Source organism: Chionomys nivalis, chromosome 9, assembly GCF_950005125.1.
Source record: "Chionomys nivalis chromosome 9, mChiNiv1.1, whole genome shotgun sequence".
Taxonomy (NCBI): Eukaryota; Metazoa; Chordata; class Mammalia; order Rodentia; family Cricetidae; genus Chionomys; species Chionomys nivalis.
In genome coordinates this window covers 998,272-1,017,914 of record NC_080094.1, presented here as the reverse complement: position 1 = coordinate 1,017,914, position 19,643 = coordinate 998,272, and the positions used below count along the sequence as shown (strand labels likewise).

Here is a 19,643-nt window from a genome sequence, read left to right as displayed (position 1 = left end):
TGGGAGTGGCAGGGTTCCTGGTCCAGCTCCAGGGAATGCACTGGCCTCAGTGGGGCAAGGGCCTTTGCGTGAATAAGATCTGCAGCTAGGGTACTGCAGTATTTATTCAAGACCTTTGTCACTCTTGGATCTTGGTGACTCATAGGGACTTCCTGATGGGACTGAACCTTCTCATTGTCCTCTGCTGAGCCTTTCCATACGTGGTGTGTGGTCTGCAGGTCCTGTAACCTCAGGTCAGAGCACTCTGGGGACGCCTGGGAAAACTGCCTAGGTTCACTGCCAGTTGCCCAAGAAGACCAGGGATCCAGTTTGTTTCTGTATTCTCTCATGTCTTGTCTTACTTTTTTTTTTTTTTAGAAAAAAAGAAAGGAAGAGAGAAAGAAAAAAGAAAGGAAGAGAGAAAGAAAGAGAAATTACAAACTCACAGTCGCAGCCACCCTGGCCTGCAGTGTGCCCCGCCCCTCACTGGTATCCAAGGGGAATTTGGAAAGAATGCTAGGCAGGCAGGGAAGCAGGGCTGTGACTCCAGGCCTGGAGTCTCCTCATTGTTCCAGCGGCTGAAACTGGGAGGCTCAACTGTTTTCTCACTTATGCAGGCCTGCGGAGAAGGCAGAGATCAGAGGGGACTGAGAGAAGGAGGACAATGTCCCTTCTCTTGGGGACTTCAGTTGTAAAACACACAAAACCAAGGCAGGGATAGTAGCTCAGGCTATAGCAAAAATATGCCCGGGGCTAGTACTGATCTTATCCTCTGATGACCCTGGCCCGTTCCTGTGGGACTGGAAGTGGAGTGAGGATTTCACCCTGGTCCTTTCGTCCACTCAGACTCTCCACTGAAGAGAAACCTCCCACGGACTGCCATATTCGTGGAGATTTATTGAGCCCAGGCTTGTCTTAGGAGCTATAGCCTAGGCAGCCTGAAGAGGCTCCTCCCCTTCCTAGGTCTGTATCTCCTTCTTTATTTATCCTAGGAGTTGAAGTCCTGCTACTTGTGATACCCATTATCCACAACAGTCTAGGACACCCTGAGGTCAAGCACTAGGAATCTCTGGGACCAAAGACAGTTTCACCAAGAGAACCCCTTAATGTCCCTTCTGACCTCAATTCCAAGACTTCCAGGAAGCCCAGGCATGGCCATGGCATCTGTAGGGCCGTGGTACTGCTTTAGAGAAGGAAATGTGATCTGCCAAATATAAGAAACAGATACCCTCTACACTTACTGAAGCACTGACGCCCCTGGGGGAGTGGCCTGTTGGCATCCCTCCCATTCCTGAGACTCCAGACTTCAGTGCTGACTGGGGTTCTGATTAACACAGAATCTACCCCTGCTGAGCCTTGGGCTCCACATGTGGGCTGAGTTCTACAGTCACTGCACCCTGACACCTAACCAGAGCATGGTCTTAGGGGAATGGACAGACACAGATGCCTGATAAAGTCTCCAAGGAGAACAGCCTTGAATTGTGAGCACCCTGATGCAGGCTGAGTGGACCATACTTACAAATATGCCTGCTTGGACAAGAGGCTGGACGGCTTTTCATTGACATGGTACAGGGGGAATGGGTCAAATCCACCAATGAAATCAACTGAAAGAAATCAAGCCCAAATAAAATAAAACCCAAATGATGGAAAAAGATGGCAGAATGGAAACATTCCCAGTGGCAGATTTCCAGCAAAAGGGGCATTGCCAGGACTTGTGAAGGGGGACAGGCACATCTGCAAATCAGTCCCCTGCTGTTTTGCAAATCTTGCTGGGATCTCTTTGGGGCACTGTGCACAGTTTCTGGGCTCTGTGGTCTGAATGAACTTTCCCAGAAGGAATCAGGCGAGGAGGCCAACAAGTGCCCTCAATTCTGGATGGGGCTGCACCCACCCTGCTAGGCTCTCCAATCATCCTCATGGCCTTTATTAACATCAAGCATCTGCCCCATGAAACCACCCCGACACTAGTGGTCGCTAGGCTTGTTAGGTAAAATGAACACATTTTTGAAGCTCAGGGCTGGCTGCAGTTCTGAATTCAAAGAGCAGGTGGAGCTCCTGCTTCATCCCCGGCAGCTAGCTGAGGGCTCAATGATCAGGCAGCACGGGGGTTTGATCCCACGCTCAGGGACTGTCCCTCACCAGCCTCCAGAGTCAAGCCCAAGTCTCTTGAACATGGAGACAGCTGACTCCATGGCCTGACTCTAAGGGGCGGCTGGCTTTGGATTTTAATTCTGACTCTGGAGAAGCTTCTATCCACAGGATCCCTGACTACCCACCCACCCTGTCAATCCTTTCTCTGCAGGTTCTTCCCATCAGACTATTTCAGGACTGGGGGGTCCCCAAAGGGATGTGCTTAAAGCATTACTGCGTCACATTGCAAATCAAAGTTAAGTTGAAAGGTGTTTACATGAAGAGAGAAAAGAATAATCTGCCCAAATGGGTCCTGCCTAGTACTAAATGTCACCCAATGTGTGTACCAGGCAGGCAGAGTGGCCCATGCTATTGAGGACTCAGACCCTCCTGGGGCCACTGTGGGGTAATGAGGATAAGTGTCCTTGGGCCCAAGGGCTGCTGGGCCCCTCTTCATAGACTCCCCCTTCTTCTCAGATCTTTGGGCTGTGGCAGGAAGGGCATGGGGCATAACTGAGAGCCACCTTCAGGTCCTACCCCAGACAGCACAGAACTCAGAGTTGTCACTCGTGTTAGCTACACACTTACAGCTGTCTTCTTCTTCTGTGAGCACGCTGACCACGTAGCAGCCATAGACGAAACCCAGGAGCTGAAAGACACCAAGGCCAGACATGTCAAGCCATCTCTCACTGCAGCAGCAGCCTGGGGATGGTGTGGATGACCCATGTGGACCTGATGGAAGCCTTGCATCTCCTGGGCCACTACCTACATAGCTCCCCACACTCCCACATCTTCAGTTCCCCCTTAACACACCCAGTGGGCAACATCTGGGTGAGGAATCGCACAGAACATGAAACCTGAGAGGTAGCTTGGAGGGGGCAAGGTCATGTCCTGCAAATGGATGGATCTAGAAAACATCATACTGAATGAGGTAACCCAGATCCAGGAAGACAAATATTATATGTACTCACTCATAAGTGGCCTTTAAACATAAAACAAAGAAAAATCAGCCTACAAGTCACAATCCCAGAGAACCTAGACAACTAAGAAGACCCAAAGAGAGACATACATGGATCTAATCTACATGGGAAATGGAAAAAGACAAGATCTCCTGAGTAAATTGGGAGCATGGGGACCATGGGAAAGTGTAGAAGAGGAAGGGAGAGGAAGGGAGGGGAGCAGAGAAAAACATATAGCTCAATAAAAACAATAAGAAATAAAAACAGATCATGCCCTGTGTGTCCTCCGAACCCAGAGAGTCAGGCCTGTCTTCTTCATGCCATCATACAGTGTCCTGTGAGTCCCTTCTACTGTGAGTTCCAGGGTACAGGCCTTCCCCCCATATCGAGCCTCTGTTCCTGGCAAGGCTGGCAATGTGGATGGGATGGTTTTGACTAGGTTGGCTAGTGGGGAACCCAGTAGATCAGAGAGCAGGAAAATAAGGTCCCACAGCTAGCAAAACTGCCTCCCTGCCCTGGTGCTGACAACTCACTCCTCGTGTATTATTTTAGGACCCAAGATGTTGCCATGACTCTCAGGGGACTGCACTGTCCCCTGTGGGTCCCAACATAACACCTGTATTGTGTAACCCGCCCCCCCAAACCTCCACCTGACAACAGCTCTGCCTTCCTGGGACCCTGAATGATTTGGTGCACACAAATATTTCAGAAGGCACCAGTTAAGAAGGAGCTATAGTGGGGTCTCAGAGAACCAGAGAGGAGGCACCACAGCTAGGAGGGGCTCGAACAGTGAGAACACTGGAGGAGACAACAGGAAGGTATCCAATGGTCGCAAGTGTGAGCTGTCTGGATATGCAGCAGGTCCCTCTGAAAACCAATTATTTTGGGATCCAAGATGTTCTTGGATCCCAATTATTTGGGATCCAAGTGAATCTCAGGAGAATGCACTGTCCCATGTAGGCCCCAACATAACACCTGTATTGTGTATACCCACCCCACACACCATCACCTGGCAACCGTTTGTTTTGTTGCTTCGAGGTGGTCTCCATGGTTCCATACTGACCTGGCCCAGCAGCCTCCGAAGAGGCCACCAACCCCAGTCAAAGGAGACAAACGGCTGGGAATATATGAGTTCAAAGCCCGTGAGACCCTACCCAGCTCAGGTGCAGGCCCCAGACCCCCGGGGACGCCATCGTTCTAGGAACGAGTCTAGAACTGAGCCTGAAAGTCATTTTCCTCACTGTGAAGAGTGTCTGAGGTCTTTCACGCAGCCTTTTGTGATTTCAGGGGACACCCTGAGGTGGAGGGTTGGCCCCCACAGAGAGCTGGCCACAGTGCTGAAATGTGGACTGGTTCTCCTGGCGGGGACTGGTTCTCCGTCCAATCTGGCATCTAGTCTGCCTCAGGTCATCCCTGGGGGCCATGACACTGGACCTGCATACCTGTGCCTTCTGTTCCCACCACTTCCACTCCCTGGTGTCCCATGGCTCTGCACCCCTGAATCCTGCCTCCCACCCTCCCTCATCAGCTGTAGAGTGCCATTAGGCCTTCTCTCCTATTTCCTCTTGGATCAAGTTCCTGGAATACATGGAAAATAATGGAATCTCCGTGTCTCTGAATTCATGAGACTTGTATTTCCTCCAGGCTCTCCCTGGACAACCTGAGTCCAAGGGGGCTATGACCATTGACAGGATGGCGGCACCTGACGCTTGCTAGTGACGTACCGCCGGATAGGGTGGTGACCACGACCAACACGGGAGCTGCCTGGGCACGGAACTGGTCTGCTGCTCACAGAGCAGGGCTCCTGGAGAGCAATGCCATCTCACAGCACTAGGAAATTAGCCAGATCTCCACAGACTGTTCCCTGTCTCACAGGATCTGCTCTGTGGCAGACTTCTCAGGGCTGTGGGCTCACCGCCAGCCCAGTCAGCCCACCGTGTGCCAGGAAGTATGCACCTTCTCCTGTTTTCTCTCCTGGGAGGTGAGAACTTGTGAAATATCCCCAAAGGCCCTGAGACTCGGGGAAAGCACTGAAATGCTTCCTTGATGCACCAGATCTGCTGAAATTAAACAGTCACCAGTAGGGCCCACTTGCAGCCTTATTGGCTGGTCTGGGGCTTCTGTCTCCCTTCCATTGTCTCCCTGACGTCAGCCTTGGGGTCTTTACATTCCTCCTTTGCTGCACTATCCCTGTGCTGGGCAGATATGGGAGCATCTATCTTGGTTACTCCAATCTGCATCTGCGTCATTGCTGTTCCTGTGTGCCTGGTACTCCACAGTGTCACCTGGTAGAAGCTGAAGTTTGATTCTGACTCCGAGCCTGTCTTACAAGAAAAACAGCGAGCCAGGCGGTGGTGGTGCATGCCTTTAATCCCAGCACTCCGGAGGCAGAGGCAGGCCTGTTCTACAAGAGCTAGTTCCAGGACAGGAACCAAAAAAAGCTACGGAGAAACCCTGTCTTGAAAAATCCAAAAAAAAAAAGAAAAGAAAGAAAGAAAGAAAGAAAGAAAGAAAGAAAGAAAGAAAGAAAGAAAGAAAGAAAGAAAAGAAAGACAGCAAGGCTCTATGGTGATTTGAATAAGAATGGCCCCCATAGGACCAATGCTTAGTTACTAGAGAGTGGCCCTATTTGAAAGGATTGTAAGAATTAGGAGGTGTAACCTTGTTGGAGGAAGCGTGCCTTTGGGAGTGGGCTCTGAGGTTCCAAAAGCCTATGCCAAGCCCAGTCTCTTTCTTTTTGCCTATGGATCAGGATGTAGCTCTCTGGTACTTCTCCAGCACCATGCCTTCCTGCCTGCTGCCATGCTCCCCACCATGATGATTAATGGACGAAACCTCCTAAACTGTAAGCAAATTCCCAATTAAATGCTTTCTTTCATAAGAGTGGCGTTGGTCATGGTGTCTCTTCACAGCGACAGCACGGTGACTAAGACAGACTCAAGGGTGGAGCTCACCTGTGACTCTTCCACTTTTTGCGGGATATGGAGGCTGATACCTTTGTGTAAAGGAAAGACCCTGACTCTGCCCCCAGGTAGAACAAGCCCACGGTCCGGGTGCCTGACCCCACACTCACCGCCAGCAGGATCTGCAGACCACTGTGCAGGGCTTCCATATAGCTGTACACCGTGGCACATCCAGCATCTACCACCAAGGACTGGCCATGCATTGCTCCCAGGCCGGCTGTGGCTGCCTCTTCATGAAGACAGCCTGGCCCATGCTCTTTCCACCAGGAGCGGTGCTGGGAGAGATTGAAGGTCAAGAGCTCACTGTCCTGGGAACAAAGGAGCAGGACAAGTTAGAATCAGGAGGCAGCCGGCCTCTACCAACCACAGTCTGGAGCAGGCAAGGATGAAAGTAGCCAGTCTCTACCCATTCTTCTTAGGCTCCAGCTGTGTGGGACAGGAACAAGTGTCCCAATCTGTTTCTCCATGGGAAAGCCTGATTTTCATGGCCCTCAGCCCTCATACCCCTTCCTCCAGGTACATTCCTTGCCTTGGGCAGACCTTCGGACGCAATATTATGGTATCTAGGTTCCTCAAAGCTCTCTCATTCACGTCCCTGGCCAAACTGCCACAGGGGGTCTTGGGTCTCAGGTCAGTGACTGGCAGAACCTCAGTTAGAGCTAGCTCAGTCCACCACACCACTACATATCACTCTAGGCTAGGAGACCAGAGCTGTACCAACCCAGAATTTCCTCAGGAAACATGACATGGCTAGGGCAGAAAACTCCATGTGACCACAGAAGAAGGTCTCTTCCTGTGCCTCCATCCCACCATCCCTGAGAAGGACACACCTGCACACCTTGGCCAGGTGTCTACGTAGTCTTACTCCTCCCTGGTACTGCGTGGTTCCAAGGACCTCTTCCAGAAGACCCACCCTTTGTGCTGCCCAGCCTGAGGCCATGGTCTATTGATACCCACAGTGCCTTACCAACAACCCTCACCACCCACAAACCAAAGTCTTGCTGAACTTTACTGAGGCACTGATAACAGCCCAAATAATCCGGGTGCTGGGGTCAGCATACACATCAAGCTCCCATCATTAGGAAATATGCAATGAACTGCATCAAGCGTCACATGGTGATCCAGCCAAGACCCAGTGGATGAACCCCTTCCCATTTTTACTCACCTTTGAGAGGCCCCCCACTTCCAGGTAGAAGCAGATAATGAAGACATTCCAGGTAACCCAGACAGCTGCCCACACAGCATACTACGGAGGCCAGAAAGAACAGGGCAGAAGTTGAACCCAGCAGCTTCAGAGATGAGATCTGATTCTCTCCGATGCCTTGGAAGAAAGCCCTTGAACGCATGGCAAAGCCAGGACTCCCTGAGTCTGACCTTCCCGACGCTGAGCTTGGAAAGGGTTGCCTAAACCCACCCTGGATAGGTACCAACCTAAGGCATTCTGCCCAAGCCGCCACCAAGGATGGCAGGGCTCCTGCTCCTTGAATCGAGGCAGTCAAGCACAGTGGACCTACCACCACAATGTAGCGTGGCCGATACTGGAGGGTGCCGAAGAGTCCCAAGATGACCACGATGATGTGGATGAAGTTGGCCAGGATGGGTGCCCACTGGTAGCCCAGGAAGTCAAACACCTGCCGCTCCAGAGCAGTGACCTAAGAACAGATGGCCCATGAGGAGCAGTGGACCCTAAGAGGCCACCTCCAGGTCCTGCTTCCCTCCTAAGTACCCATCACACCTATTTTAACATCTGTACCAGCTGGGCCACAGACTCCTTGGCTATAATCCTGAGCAGGTCTTGTGTGCTATGATGTGGCCTTTACAGCAAAAATCATCAAGTCTGACAATCCCAACCGTCACCTTTGGAGGGTTCCTCTCTTGAGTCAGGCTGCCCCCTTGTCTCCAGTTCCTCATCTGGAGACCAAAATAGCTGAGATTTTTTTTTGTTTTGTGTTTTTTCGTTTGTTTTGTTTGAGACAGGGTCTCTCTACATAGTCCTGGCTATCCTGGAACTTGTTAGGTTTCAAACCCAGGACAAAAAGCTAAGGTACCTATTTAACCTACCAAAACAGACCTGGACACACGATTCTCCCTTTATCCCTCAGTTCCTACCTATTACAAAGCCTTCTTGGCTGGCATATCCCCGCCCACCTAAACTTCTCCAGTCCAGAGACTAGGCTGCCCTTCCCTGTATAATCCGGTCATTTGGTTACCTGGTCCTTCCATCTACCCTTTACCCTCCTGGCCTCTTGGTTTAGATGTCCCTTCTCCCCCCTCCCATCTCCTCACATGGCTCAGGATTATGTCCATTCTGGACTCTCCCAGGTGCCCCTGCTTCTGTCTCTGCTTTCCCTTTTAATCTACAACAAACCTTCTTCTCCAAAACACCTAGGACCAGTCACATCATTTTCTTTTTATTTATTTATTTTTCCATCTAGAACTCATTATGCAGATCAGGCCAGCCTTGCACTCACAGAGATCCACTTGCCTCTGCCTCCCAAGTGCCATGATTAAAGACGCACACCATCATATCTGGCCCATACCCAAGGCTGTCCTAACTAGTGGTTAGTAGGGGCCATAAACAAGAAGCACAGATCCTAAAATGCTGTTCATCTGATCTGGTGGCAGATGAGACCCAAGCCTGCACAGGGTGCTGGACACGGAAGCCCAGAGAATCCACTGTCTCCTGGTAAAGGGGTTTTTCTATGGTTGTCCTGGGGACTATTGTGGATAAGATAGCTCTTATCCTGATAGACTGGTCACACTTCTATTCTAAGGACTCTAGTGAGAGGCGGTAGCTCTGAAGACACTACCCTCCATGCAAGAAGACAGGGAGATTGATGGGGAAAAAATGCATGGTATACAGTGAACATGTTTTCTTTTTTATTTATTTATTTATTTTTAATTTTTATTTTATTTATTTATTTATTTATTTTGGTTTTTCGAGACAGGGTTTCTCTGTGGCTTTGGAGCCTGTCCTGGAACTAGCTCTTGTAGACCAGGCTGGCCTCGAACTCACAGAGATCCGCCTGCCTCTGCCTCCCGAGTGCTGGGATTAAAGGCATGCGCCACCATCGCCCGGCTTTTTATTCTTTTTTAATTAAAATTTCCACCTGCTCCCCGTTTCCCATTTCCCTCCCCCTCCTCCCACATATTGCCCCCTCCCCCCACAGTGAACATGTTTTATACTTGAGGAAACAGACTTATGCCAAGGAGAATCAAGACTCTAAAGAATCCACCCACCTGCTCAACTGTCCACCCATCATTTATCATCAATCCATTAACCCATCATTCATTCATCTGCCCATCCCTTCATCTACCTACACATTCCTTCCCACTTCCATCCCTTTCTCTGTCTTCCCATCCTTCATTCACCACCCACCAATCCATCTTCTAATGGACTCCATCCCACGTGCAGGTGTAGGTGAAGGAAGAGAAAGTGTGGCTAAATCCACCAGGTCCCAACACTTTCTCTGGAGCCTGTGTTTAGGATGACTGCATTCTGAAAGAGTGGATTGGAGCCCGTGACGTTCACAGGATACCACTGAGCCCCTGTGTACCAGCAACTGGGTCAGCCCTGGAAATGCTGAGGCAGTCTCTGACCTAGAGTGGCTTCTGGTGTGTGAGAGAAACCAGTCTTGTTCTGGCTATTTTTCTGCCGACTAGACACAAGCCAGAGTGTATAGAGAAAAAGGAACTTCAAATGAGAAAATATCCCCACCAGTTTGGCCTGTGAGCAAGCCTATGGTGCATCTTCTCAATTGATGTTTGGTGTGGGAGGGCCTAGCTCACTGTAGGTGGCCACCCTGGGCTGGTGGTCCTGGTGACAAGCCACGGGGAGCAAGTCAGTAAGCCACATTCCTTCATGGCCTCTGTTCCAGCCTCCAGGTTCCTGCACTGTTTGAATTATTGCTCTGATACCCCTCGGTGTTGGAGTATGACCCGAGAATTGTAAACTGAGATAAATGTTTCTCCCTGGGTTTTCTTTTTTATGATCATGGTGTTTCATCACAGCAATAGAAACCGTAAGACAGGTCTGCATACAATGGTGAAGGCCCTCCCCAAGGCTGGATGCGCTGAGATCAAGAGAAAAGGCAACATTGAGACTGCAACTGGGAACACACACTGCTTTCAAACCCACAAGACCTCCTGCCATTGTGTCAGGTTTGAGTTGAGCAGTTTGGCCACCAGGTTGCTTGCCCACAGACGCTGACTTCAGTGAAAGTCAGTACTCAGGTTTCTCCCTGCTGCTTGGAGCTCTGTATGATGGGACTGATCCCCAAAGTCTTCTGATAACACCCAGGAAACACCTACAATTGGGCATGCTCTGGCATTACCCTGGCAGCTATGAGTGACTCAGGAGTGGTGGTGATGTCCAAAGACGTCTCAAAAGAGGATTGCTAGCAAGCATGCTCTGCAGAAGTCTGGGGTTCTCCGGGTGAAGGCTGACTTGAGCTACTAAATGGAGAGGTAAGGGCAGACTTTGTATCAACACCAAGAACGGCCCAGCATAATTCATTAGTAAGGACCCCACAGAAAGCCACAAGCTGCTCACACTCACTGCCCCCTGCCCATTCACAGAGTTCCCAAACCCATCCCCTCCCCAAGTACTGAGAGTTCATAGCCTCTACCCCATCTCACCAGAGTGCTCACACCAGTGGTCCCTACTTCTGTTACTCATCAACTGTTGCCCCTCCCTGTCACAGAATACTGACAGTCAATGCATGACCCTTGTCTGTCAAAGTGTTAGCATACACACCCTTCTCTTCCTGTCACAAAGCATTCACACCTGCTGGCCCCTAGTGGGTCTCCACCATGTCTCATGATTGCAACTGTTGGTGGAGGAAGCCTCTGCTAGCCAGGTTCCCACCTCCAAAGACCCTTCCTAATGCTAGCTCCTCCATGATGCCAGCCTCCTAGAGAAGGTGCCTTCCTATATAGGAGTAAACCCCTTAATGATGCATATGGAGGTCGGAGCAGTTCCTTATGGGCTGTCAATTCTCAAAGATCAGCTCTTATCTCTGGCTTTTCACAGTGTAGACAGAGAGCTGCTTGGCCAAACTTTTGGCTCCTAGTCAGGCCTGACGGGCTGTGTATGTGGAGAAAGAGGATGGGTCATCACTAACTCTCCATGAGCCGACACAGTTGATCTACCTGGTGGCTCCTGCCTCTTCATTCACATGCCTTTCACATGGAAGACATGCTTGGAGGGCTCACTGGAGAGCTTTGCTTATTTTTACAAGGAATCATTTGTCTGTCTTGGAACTACATCATCTCTAAGGAATTGGGAGTTGGTGTTTCAACCAGTATACTCTTCTCATTGGAATATGCTAAGAATCCTTCCAGGGTTGGTTAGGAGTCTACTCTGCCTGCAGGAGACAAGTGGGGTCTGATACTGGGGTGACGTAAATGTGGCTAGTCCTGGGGTCTCCCTAAGCCTCGGAAGTGCTCACCCTGGCTGGTCCTTTCCTGGTCACGTATGTAAGCAGTGGTACCAGAGCCTGCTTGGCCTGCATAGTATGGACAGCTGCAGCTCATGCGTGTTGGCCCCACACAGGCATGTCAGATGCTGTGGTCACCCACTGTCCACAGCAGACACTGCGGCCAGTCTTAGAGGCCCAAAACAAGAAGGACAGCTTGGGAGTGGCCACCTTCTCATTAGAGCCCTGTGGTAAGTATTGGGCAGTCTTAATGTTGAGACAGCGCTGGGACTATACAAGACACACACACAGAAGAGTGAAAGAAACAGAACTGTGTGCCTTTCAAGCAATTCAGGAAAACAGCACAGGGAGAGACAGCCAGTGGCCAAGGTGTTAGGGATGAACCTGAAAATCCCCCACAGGCTCCTGTCAGGATGTCCGCCCCCCAACTGTTGACACTGTTTTAGGAGGCAGTGGAACCTTCAGGAGGTCAGACTTAATTGTTACAAGGGGGCCACCAGGGTCAGGACTCTGACGGTTGTGTTCAGCCCTGGTTCCCAGGCGTTTTGTTTCCTGACCAGAGACATGTAAACAGCTATTGTGACACTCTCGTCACCAAAGGGAGCCGGTCATACGCCATAATTTACCAGCTATGAACTGAACTCTGAAGCCATGAACCAAAATAAAACCATTATTCCCTGAAGTTGTTCATGTTAACTATTCTGTCAAAGCCACGAGGAAAACAGCTAACACCTCAGGCAAGTCGCCCGACCTGCGTCCTCATGGTCTGGCTCATAATCAAGCCATCTGGATCCTTCCTTACAACCTCACTAATAAGAAGGAATGAAGTCGTAGGCAGAAGAAGCAAGTGGGGCTTCTGTTCCCTCCAGAGAATGGGTGAGCACCACCCTAAAACCTCCCTTTCAGGCCGGGCGGTGGTGGCGCACGCCTTTAATCCCAGCACTTGGGAGGCAGAGGCAGGCGGATCTCTGTGAGTTCAAGACCAGCCTGGTCTACAAGAGCTAGTTCCAGGACAGGCTCCAAAACCACAGAGAAACCCTGTCTCGAAAAAACCAAAAAAAAAAAAAAAACCTCCCTTTCAAACATAAACTAATTCCACGTGAATGAAAGGTGAAAAGACCCAAGGAAGTCACACTGCCTGGGACACTTGTACCTTCCCAAGATACCTTGGGCCTCAGGAGCCAGTGTGCACCCCAGGGTCACCAGAGGAGCATCAGCCCAAAAGCCTTTGTCTAGGAAAGTCAGCTACGGGTAGGTTCTGACCAGGTTATTAAGACCTAGAGTGGAAAGGACAGTAGCTCACACCCCAGCGAGAAAACAGTCTCAGGACAGCCACGCTGTCTTCCCTAGAGGGCCTTAGAGCTCAGGGGTCAACAAATGCCAACCCTCAATAGGAACCACATCTCAAGTGGGACTTATGATTGAGGTGACAGCCACCCTGGCCAGGCCTTGACCACTTCATTGTGGTTGGCTGTGCAGTCACAAATGCTTGTAGTGGGGGTTTGGCTTTTACATCCCTTCTAGAGATGGTCCAGGCCTCTTCTGTTCTCAGTTTGAATCTAGAAGAATTTCTGTGGCTGCCCAAAGGGTTTCTGAGCCTCTCTTTTCCCACAGAAAGTATGTCCTGTAGGACTAATGAATGCTTAGGCCCAGGGCTGTACACAGCAGATAGGAGGGATGAGGCCACACCTCCTCAGCCTCCCTGGATTTCCAACACATGGCAGAAACAGTCCCACAGGATCCATTCCAGTGGCTCTCTGGATCCCGAATTTCCAGTCCAGGCCATTTCTCCAAAGATGCTTTGTCCCCAGAAGTAACCAGGGAACGCCTGGGATGCAGGCAAGTTGGGCCACATGTGGGTTCTATATCTGTACAAAATACAGAGTCAAGTGTACATACGTCCACTTGCAGGTATGTGTGTGATGGAGCTGCAGGCAGGAAGAAGCCAAAAGCCAGATCCAGTCAGCACTGAAAGCCCACAGGGCTTCTTGCCCTGCTATTCCCAGACTTGCTGTCCTGTGGGGGTGATTTTATAACTTTCTTTTGAGGGAGATTCTTTCTGTAATCTGCCAAATTCCTTCAGAACCTGCTCCTCCTCCAGCTCAGACGCACCCTGGTGGCTCTGGGCCTGGAATGTGGGGTCACAGGGTAGGGGTTGGGGTGCTTAGCAGCACCGGGACTGTCAGCCACAGCCTCTTCCCTGAGCAGGGAATGAGGAGGGTATTCTAGAAGGGAGTTACCCAGCATGCCATTCTCTTGCAAACAGGAGGAGAACAGGCACTGGAGGCCCTTCCCAAGGAGTGATTAAGTCTCCAAAACAGTCTCAGCCCTGCCTTGCCTCCACCTAGAGTCCCTGAAAGATGAGTTTCAATGGTCAGGTTGAGTATAAGACCTCAGATTCCATGGTTGGGAGCATACCTGTACGTCAGAATCCCCAGTATTATTTACCTGGTGTCTTAACCATGGTCAACCTCTTATCAGCTTCTCCCTCTGTTATGTAAAATGAGCAATTACTCTCCGAGCTGTCATAAGCTGTCTTGGTTCAGCAGGCCCAGGGTGCTAGCAAGGCCCTGACCACAACTGTCTGTTTCTCAAGTCTTCCAACCAGTGTTGGCCTGTCAGGAAGGGTCCCTTCTTCCCCGCTGATCTGAGAACTCAGTCTTTTCCTCGTCTCTGTCCCTGCCCATCTAGATCCCAGCCAACTCCTTTCTGTTGCATGCCCCACCCTTGCTGACCCTCCCTACTGTGCTCCTACTGCGTAGCACAAGCCAAGCACAGCAGTCGAGCGCAGCACATTGAGGCCTCAATAAACTTGCAGGATGACTGATGCCCACCAGCGCAACCTTCTGAAGAGGGCCACAATGCTACCCCACCTATATGATTTTTGCCCACTGTGTAACCAGTACCTTGCACCACAAGGAAGTCTACAGAGCTGCTGTGACCCGGGAAAGTGACAGCTCCAGCAATCCTAAAAGATACCTCTGGTGTCTGTCTGCCACCATGGAAATTCCTGTCCCTCCCCACTTCACCTGTCAGAGATCTCAGGAATGGTTTAGGTTCTGGATCTGTGACCAGAGACATGTCTAGATTTTAAACTTCAGTTTGAGGTTGTGTCAGAGGCCACCTTGGGGCACCCAGATGAGTAAGAAATGGCCTGGGGATTGCAGCTCCTCACTTTGCATTCTTTTCTACCTTCAGTTTCCTAGAAGGCCACAGAAAGCATCACACATCTGTGACGTCTCTGAGCGTCAAGTGGGGGGCAGGAAACAGAAGGAGTGGCAAGCTTCCAACTCTTCCAAGCTGTGGTGTGTGGTGTGGTGTGTGTGTGTGTGTTCCCAGCTTTGGAAGCAGACCCAGGACCTCACGCATGCTAGGCAAGCACTCAACCGCTAATCTGTACCTCTAGCTCACTGCTGAGTTCCTAGTGTGAAACTGTTAGGAAGGCACTTAGGGCTCTCAGCATCGAAAGATTTGCCATGACAAGCCCTGGCTGCATAGTTCCTCTACTGCTCTCATTTTACGAGAAGAGTCAGGCTCCTACAGAATGGCTGACAACGAAAATCCCCCAGAAGGAGGCACCAAATGGCTGTCCATCCCGACTCCATAAAACATGAGAGCAGAGGTCTGTCTGAACGTTCAAGATGGAAAGTGTTGATGGAGCCCCAGTGACAGACTGCTCCTGACCCACAGGATGAGGCTCTAACAGCACCCAGCCTTGTAGACCAAGCCTCTCACTCAAGCGACCATCCACCTTCACCCCTCCTTCCTCCATCCATCAGGTCAGACCCTGGTGCATTCTCTCATCTTCTGGGGCAGGAATATCCTTCCTTTACCCCACACCTGCATGACATAGGCAACTTGAAGCTCCTGCCCTGGGCCCAGGCAGGCAGTGGTAGCGTTTCCCCTCCCCCACAATGCACTTGTCCTAAGGAGTCACATGGTGGTCTGCTCGCGTATGTGTTTCAATCAACTGTGAGAGGCGCTAACCAAAGTCTTCCTACATACAACATGAAAATGCAGGATCCAGAATGGATCTCAAACCTCAGAGCCCAGATGTCCCCATCCCAGCAGGCCCCTAGTTCCTGGAGAGCCTGAACATAAAATTACAAATCTGGGGGGAAAAAAGAAAAAAAATACCCAGCAACAGGGGACAGAGGTCAGCCCCTTAACGAATGACTAGGTCTGACTCGTTATCATCCCGCCCAGCGAGAAAAGGAACTGGAGGAGAAGATGGCCCCCTTGGTCCACTGAGAAACCCAAGGCCCTGCACAGTGAGGCCCCAGCTGGAGGCTGGAGCAGCTGCACTTGTCTGGAGGTCCTCAGTCTGAAGAGTAACCCCTGGTTGTCTCAGGAACGGAAACCTTGTAAGAGGTGGGAGTATTTTGCTTCCTCTCATTTCTGAGCTAACACGCCCAAAAGCACTGTGGCTACAGATGAGTCTCCCATTGCATGGAGGTTGGTGATTTAGAGCTGGTGGCCCTGCAGAATCTAGCTGCAGACCCCTCCGTGGGGCTGAATCCTGTCTTGTCCTTGCAAGGAGGTCTGGGAACAGTCTCAGCACAGTGCTGGCTCAGAGCCGACAGAGTTCCTGCTGTTCTTCAGGGAGAGTTGTTTAGGTCCTTTGTCCGGTAGCTTGGTAACAAGAAAACTCTCACGCTTGTCAAAAAAGGGCAAGCTTCAGGACCCCTCGGCTGCTCCCAGCTTACTCTGCTCTCAATGCCACGCAGAGGCCAGAGCAGTGGGTGGCATTGGGCCTGTTCCTCCCAGAGGCCCAGGAGGGTAGCCCGCCCCCAACTGCCAGCCAGAGCAGGACAAAAGACCCTTGACAGCTCCCTGGGGGCATTTCAGCTGTGGCCCTGCTGGACAAAGCAAGGGTACACAGGGCTCAGTGTAGCGCCACAGAGTCCTTGGGGCCTTGTCTTGGCTGAGTCTAAGTCTGGGAGAAGCCCTACCCAGGGTAACCCTGCAACCCAAGCACCAAAACGACCCCCCCCCCTTACTTGCAGCTAAATTCCCAAAGTCCGTCCTAGACCTACACCTGTATCTAGGAGAAGTCTAACAAGCAGGAACAGGCCCTGACCATATCCCCTTGCATCACAGGACCACATCCCTGAACTGGAGGTGGGAGGGGCACCTGCTTCTCGCACCATATGTCAGAGAACATTATCCTGCCAAATCCAGAACAGGGAAACCAAAGTCACCTCTGTCCCCCAAAGCTGCTGTGTTTCTTGACTCCCATAATAGGGCAGGCTCCAAACTTCAGTCAGCCAGCTCATCCTATCCTTTAGCTGGTCATTCTTCAGGACTGACCAGGTAAAGGACTCTTTCTTCCCAGGAGCTCCTGGAGGGAGCACCTCACAGAAAGACAGCTGCTCAACACTGCTCCAAGCTGGAAGCAGTTCTCTCAAGTTTGACCTGCCCAGTCGAAACCTGCGGGTCAGTAAATACCTGGACCATGAACTTCCCTGCAATCCCACATTATGCCTAGTGGCCCCTGGAAGTACAAAACACTGTGCTGCTGAGAGGACAAGACACCAAACAGTCTTAAAGCGCCTTTGAAAAAAACCCTCCTCTTCCTCAAGGAACTCCAGCTTCAGCCAGTGGAGGAGGCATCCAGTCCAGCTGGGTCCATATCCACACCCGACCCAGAGACAACAAAGCTGCGTTTCCTTCTTAAGACCAGACACCCAGGGCTAATTAGCATCTACGCAAAGGAGTTTCCCCAGCGACCTTTGTCTTAGACCTTTCCTCCAGCAGCTCCAGAACTCACATCTCAGACTCCAAGCTCAGCGAGAGCTGCAAAGTTGCTTGGTGTCGTCCAAGTTCTCTGACAGGGCTCTTCACCTAGGGAGTCAGTGGGCTCAACCCTAGGCACCCGGCCCTGAGAGCCTCTTCCCTCTACAGGTCAGGGAGATTGGGAGACCCCAAACAGACAGTGCCCACGCACAAGCTGGGAGTGCCAGGTGATCACATTCTCTCGCACACCCAACTCTAATGTCCACACTCAGGCACTGACTGAACTTTGCTGCGGGCTCCGCCACTGGTGCCATTGCGGTAACACGCAAACTCTTGACCACAGGCGCCTTCGAAGCGTGTGAGCATCAAGGGGACCACGGACTACGGACCACGCTCCCCGGACCACGGACTCCGGACCTGAGTGCAGCTCCGGGTGCAGCCCGGCCGGAAGGCTTTTGTTCCTAGCAGCCAGGGCCCCCAGAAGCTCCCCAGCACCTGTCCCATCAGCCGGGACACCGCTTCCCGAGCAAACATAACAGGGCACAGCCAAGATCCAGCAGAGTGGCTGCTCCCCTAGCATGCCTGTCAGCCGGGAAAATCGGCCAGATCCAAGATTATCCCAGGAGCCTCCCGAGGTTGGTGCGGGTCCGGAGAGCCAAGCAGAACACCAGGACTCACCAGCTGAAGAGCGCAGAGCGCAAGAAGGGTGCAGCGGCCGGAGCAAGAGCCCATGGTATTCACGCCTCCCGCGGGCGCCTTTGCTGCTAGAGTGGGCCGGAGCCCGCCGTGTGCGAAAGCTTCGGTCCACGGTGCCCCCGCCCCTCCTTGCCTGGCAGACGCCGCCTCTTAGGGATCCCGTCCCAGCTTGCCTCGGGTAAGCCTAGCAGACCCCAGCCCAGTCTGCCCTCTTCCTTTTAGATCCCGCCCCCTGCCCGCCCGCTCTCTCTTCAGACCCCACCTTCTCCCCCTCCCCACGCTCTGGGTAACAGCTGCGCGCCGTCAGTCTTCACTCGCACACCCCTAGTACTTGTAGCCCTTAGGGGCTTCAAGCTTTCTGGAGAAGAGGCGCCAGACCCCTTCTTAAAGGGGCAATGACACTGCTTTCTGATAGCAGAGAGCAGCGAGGGGCTGCGAGGTGGCTACTGGTCAAACCTACCAAGAAGTCTGCCCCGGGCGCTATTAAAAGAAGAAATTAGCAACCATAGTCCACCTCCAATAGCTTTCAGCCTGGCTCCTGTCCCTGCTCTGAATCCTCTGGTGGGACAGACACCTCTGCACTGTTGCCACCAAACTCCTTTCGTTTGTGTGTATGTGTGTGTGTTTGTGTGTGTGTGTGTTTGTGTGTGTGTTGGGGCGTGGGTGGGGGGCCGCGATGGTGCAGGCTCACCCCAGCCACGAGTTGTTTTCAGTGTGAAAGTCTTCAAGACTCCTCCTGGCCTGGCCCAAAGCTCTGTGTCTGTTCTGAGAGTGAGGACTCAGGAGCAGGAGGAATGATGGACTCACCCATCAGTACTTTACCTGCCTGGAAGGTCTAGTTCAGGTCAGAACACTAACGGGTGTCCTGTCCACAACAGCGCATGGAAAAACCCTGCTGCGCAGAGGTCTGAAAATGGGGTTAAGCTAGATTATGGAGGAGCCTCACATTCAGGCTGGAATGGACGGGACATCGTGGTCAGATGAGGCACTGGACTGTAGTGCAGGTCCTAGTAAACAATGATATAAAAACCTGTTGCCGGGCAGTGGTGGCACAAGCTTTTAATCCCAGCACTTGAGAGGCAGGGGCAGGAATCTTGTGCTAGCAGTGTGCTAGTACTTACCAGGCACGTGGTAGCTCACTGTGGGAAGATAGAGGAGGGGAATAGGAGGTTCCCACTGGGTGGTTTGGCCACAGCCTTCTGAGGAAACTGGGTCTAGGTAGCTTTAGCTCTGACTTGAGCAGCCCAGAGACAGAGAGCCAAATCCCAGTTTCACCCAGCCTCATGGGAACGCTCAGAACATGGAGATAGGCCTCCTCCGTGTGCCAGACACAGATCACAGAGCACCCTCTCACCACTGGCTTCTCACAGAGAAATGATCTGTGACTTCCTGTGGCCGCTTAACTCCTGAACCATTCATACCATTTTATGAATTACCAAATTCCCCTGATCTCATTTTTGTGAACAGTCACATACGGCACTGTATGTACTTCCACGACCTTGTATTGAGGATCTCGATGGGCTTCCTCCCCCCCCAGCCTTGACCTTTGACCTTGACCCTTGACCTGCTTTTCTATGAAATGGGCTGGTGAGATACAAGTCTCAGACCCAACAAACAGGAAAGCTCAGAGGAGAGGGTTGTATTTATGTGTGTGTGTTTGGGGTCAGGACAACAGATTTCAGGCTGATGAGAGGGGAAAAATCAAGGAAACAAGAGGGTGGGACATCCAGTCACCCCCCTGC

At 51.6% G+C, this 19,643-nt stretch overlaps 1 protein-coding gene across 5 annotated transcripts; it reads right to left on the bottom strand.

The window, feature by feature from the left end:
• Positions 1-30: 30 nt before the first annotated feature.
• On the bottom strand, positions 31-18,110 carry Nkain4 (sodium/potassium transporting ATPase interacting 4). 5 transcript variants are annotated; one of them, XR_009057722.1, is made up of 8 exons: positions 17,884-18,110; positions 7,546-7,683; positions 7,197-7,277; positions 6,142-6,339; positions 2,698-2,758; positions 1,499-1,583; positions 1,100-1,183; positions 36-598 (listed from the first exon to the last, which is right to left on the bottom strand). XR_009057722.1 is itself a non-coding variant. In XM_057780783.1 (7 exons), exons 1-6 carry the CDS (start codon positions 17,935-17,937, stop codon positions 1,101-1,103), a joined length of 615 nt encoding a protein of 204 aa, XP_057636766.1. In that variant the 5' UTR covers positions 17,938-18,110; the 3' UTR covers positions 35-598; position 1,100. The 5 variants fall into 5 exon arrangements, 3 of the variants coding, with proteins under 3 accessions (XP_057636766.1, XP_057636768.1, XP_057636765.1); XR_009057723.1 differs by lacking the exon at positions 7,197-7,277 and having other exon boundaries at positions 31-598; XM_057780783.1 differs by lacking the exon at positions 1,499-1,583 and having other exon boundaries at positions 35-598.
• Positions 18,111-19,643: the final 1,533 nt, after the last annotated feature.

What these genes read in the sequence shown, in the direction of transcription:
- Nkain4 (XM_057780782.1), bottom strand. Translation starts at nt 17,937, where the DNA reads ATGGGCTCTTGCTCCGGCCGCTGCACCCTTCTTGCGCTCTGCGCTCTT. An exon ending in AAGTGGGGGGCCTCTCAAAG is followed by an intron (nt 6,340 to 7,196) that starts GTGAGTAAAAAT and finishes CTTTGTTCCCAG; the next exon opens with GACAGTGAGCTCTTGACCTT. An exon ending in GTCTGCAGATCCTGCTGGCG is followed by an intron (nt 2,759 to 6,141) that starts GTGAGTGTGGGG and finishes GGTGTCTTTCAG; the next exon opens with CTCCTGGGTTTCGTCTATGG.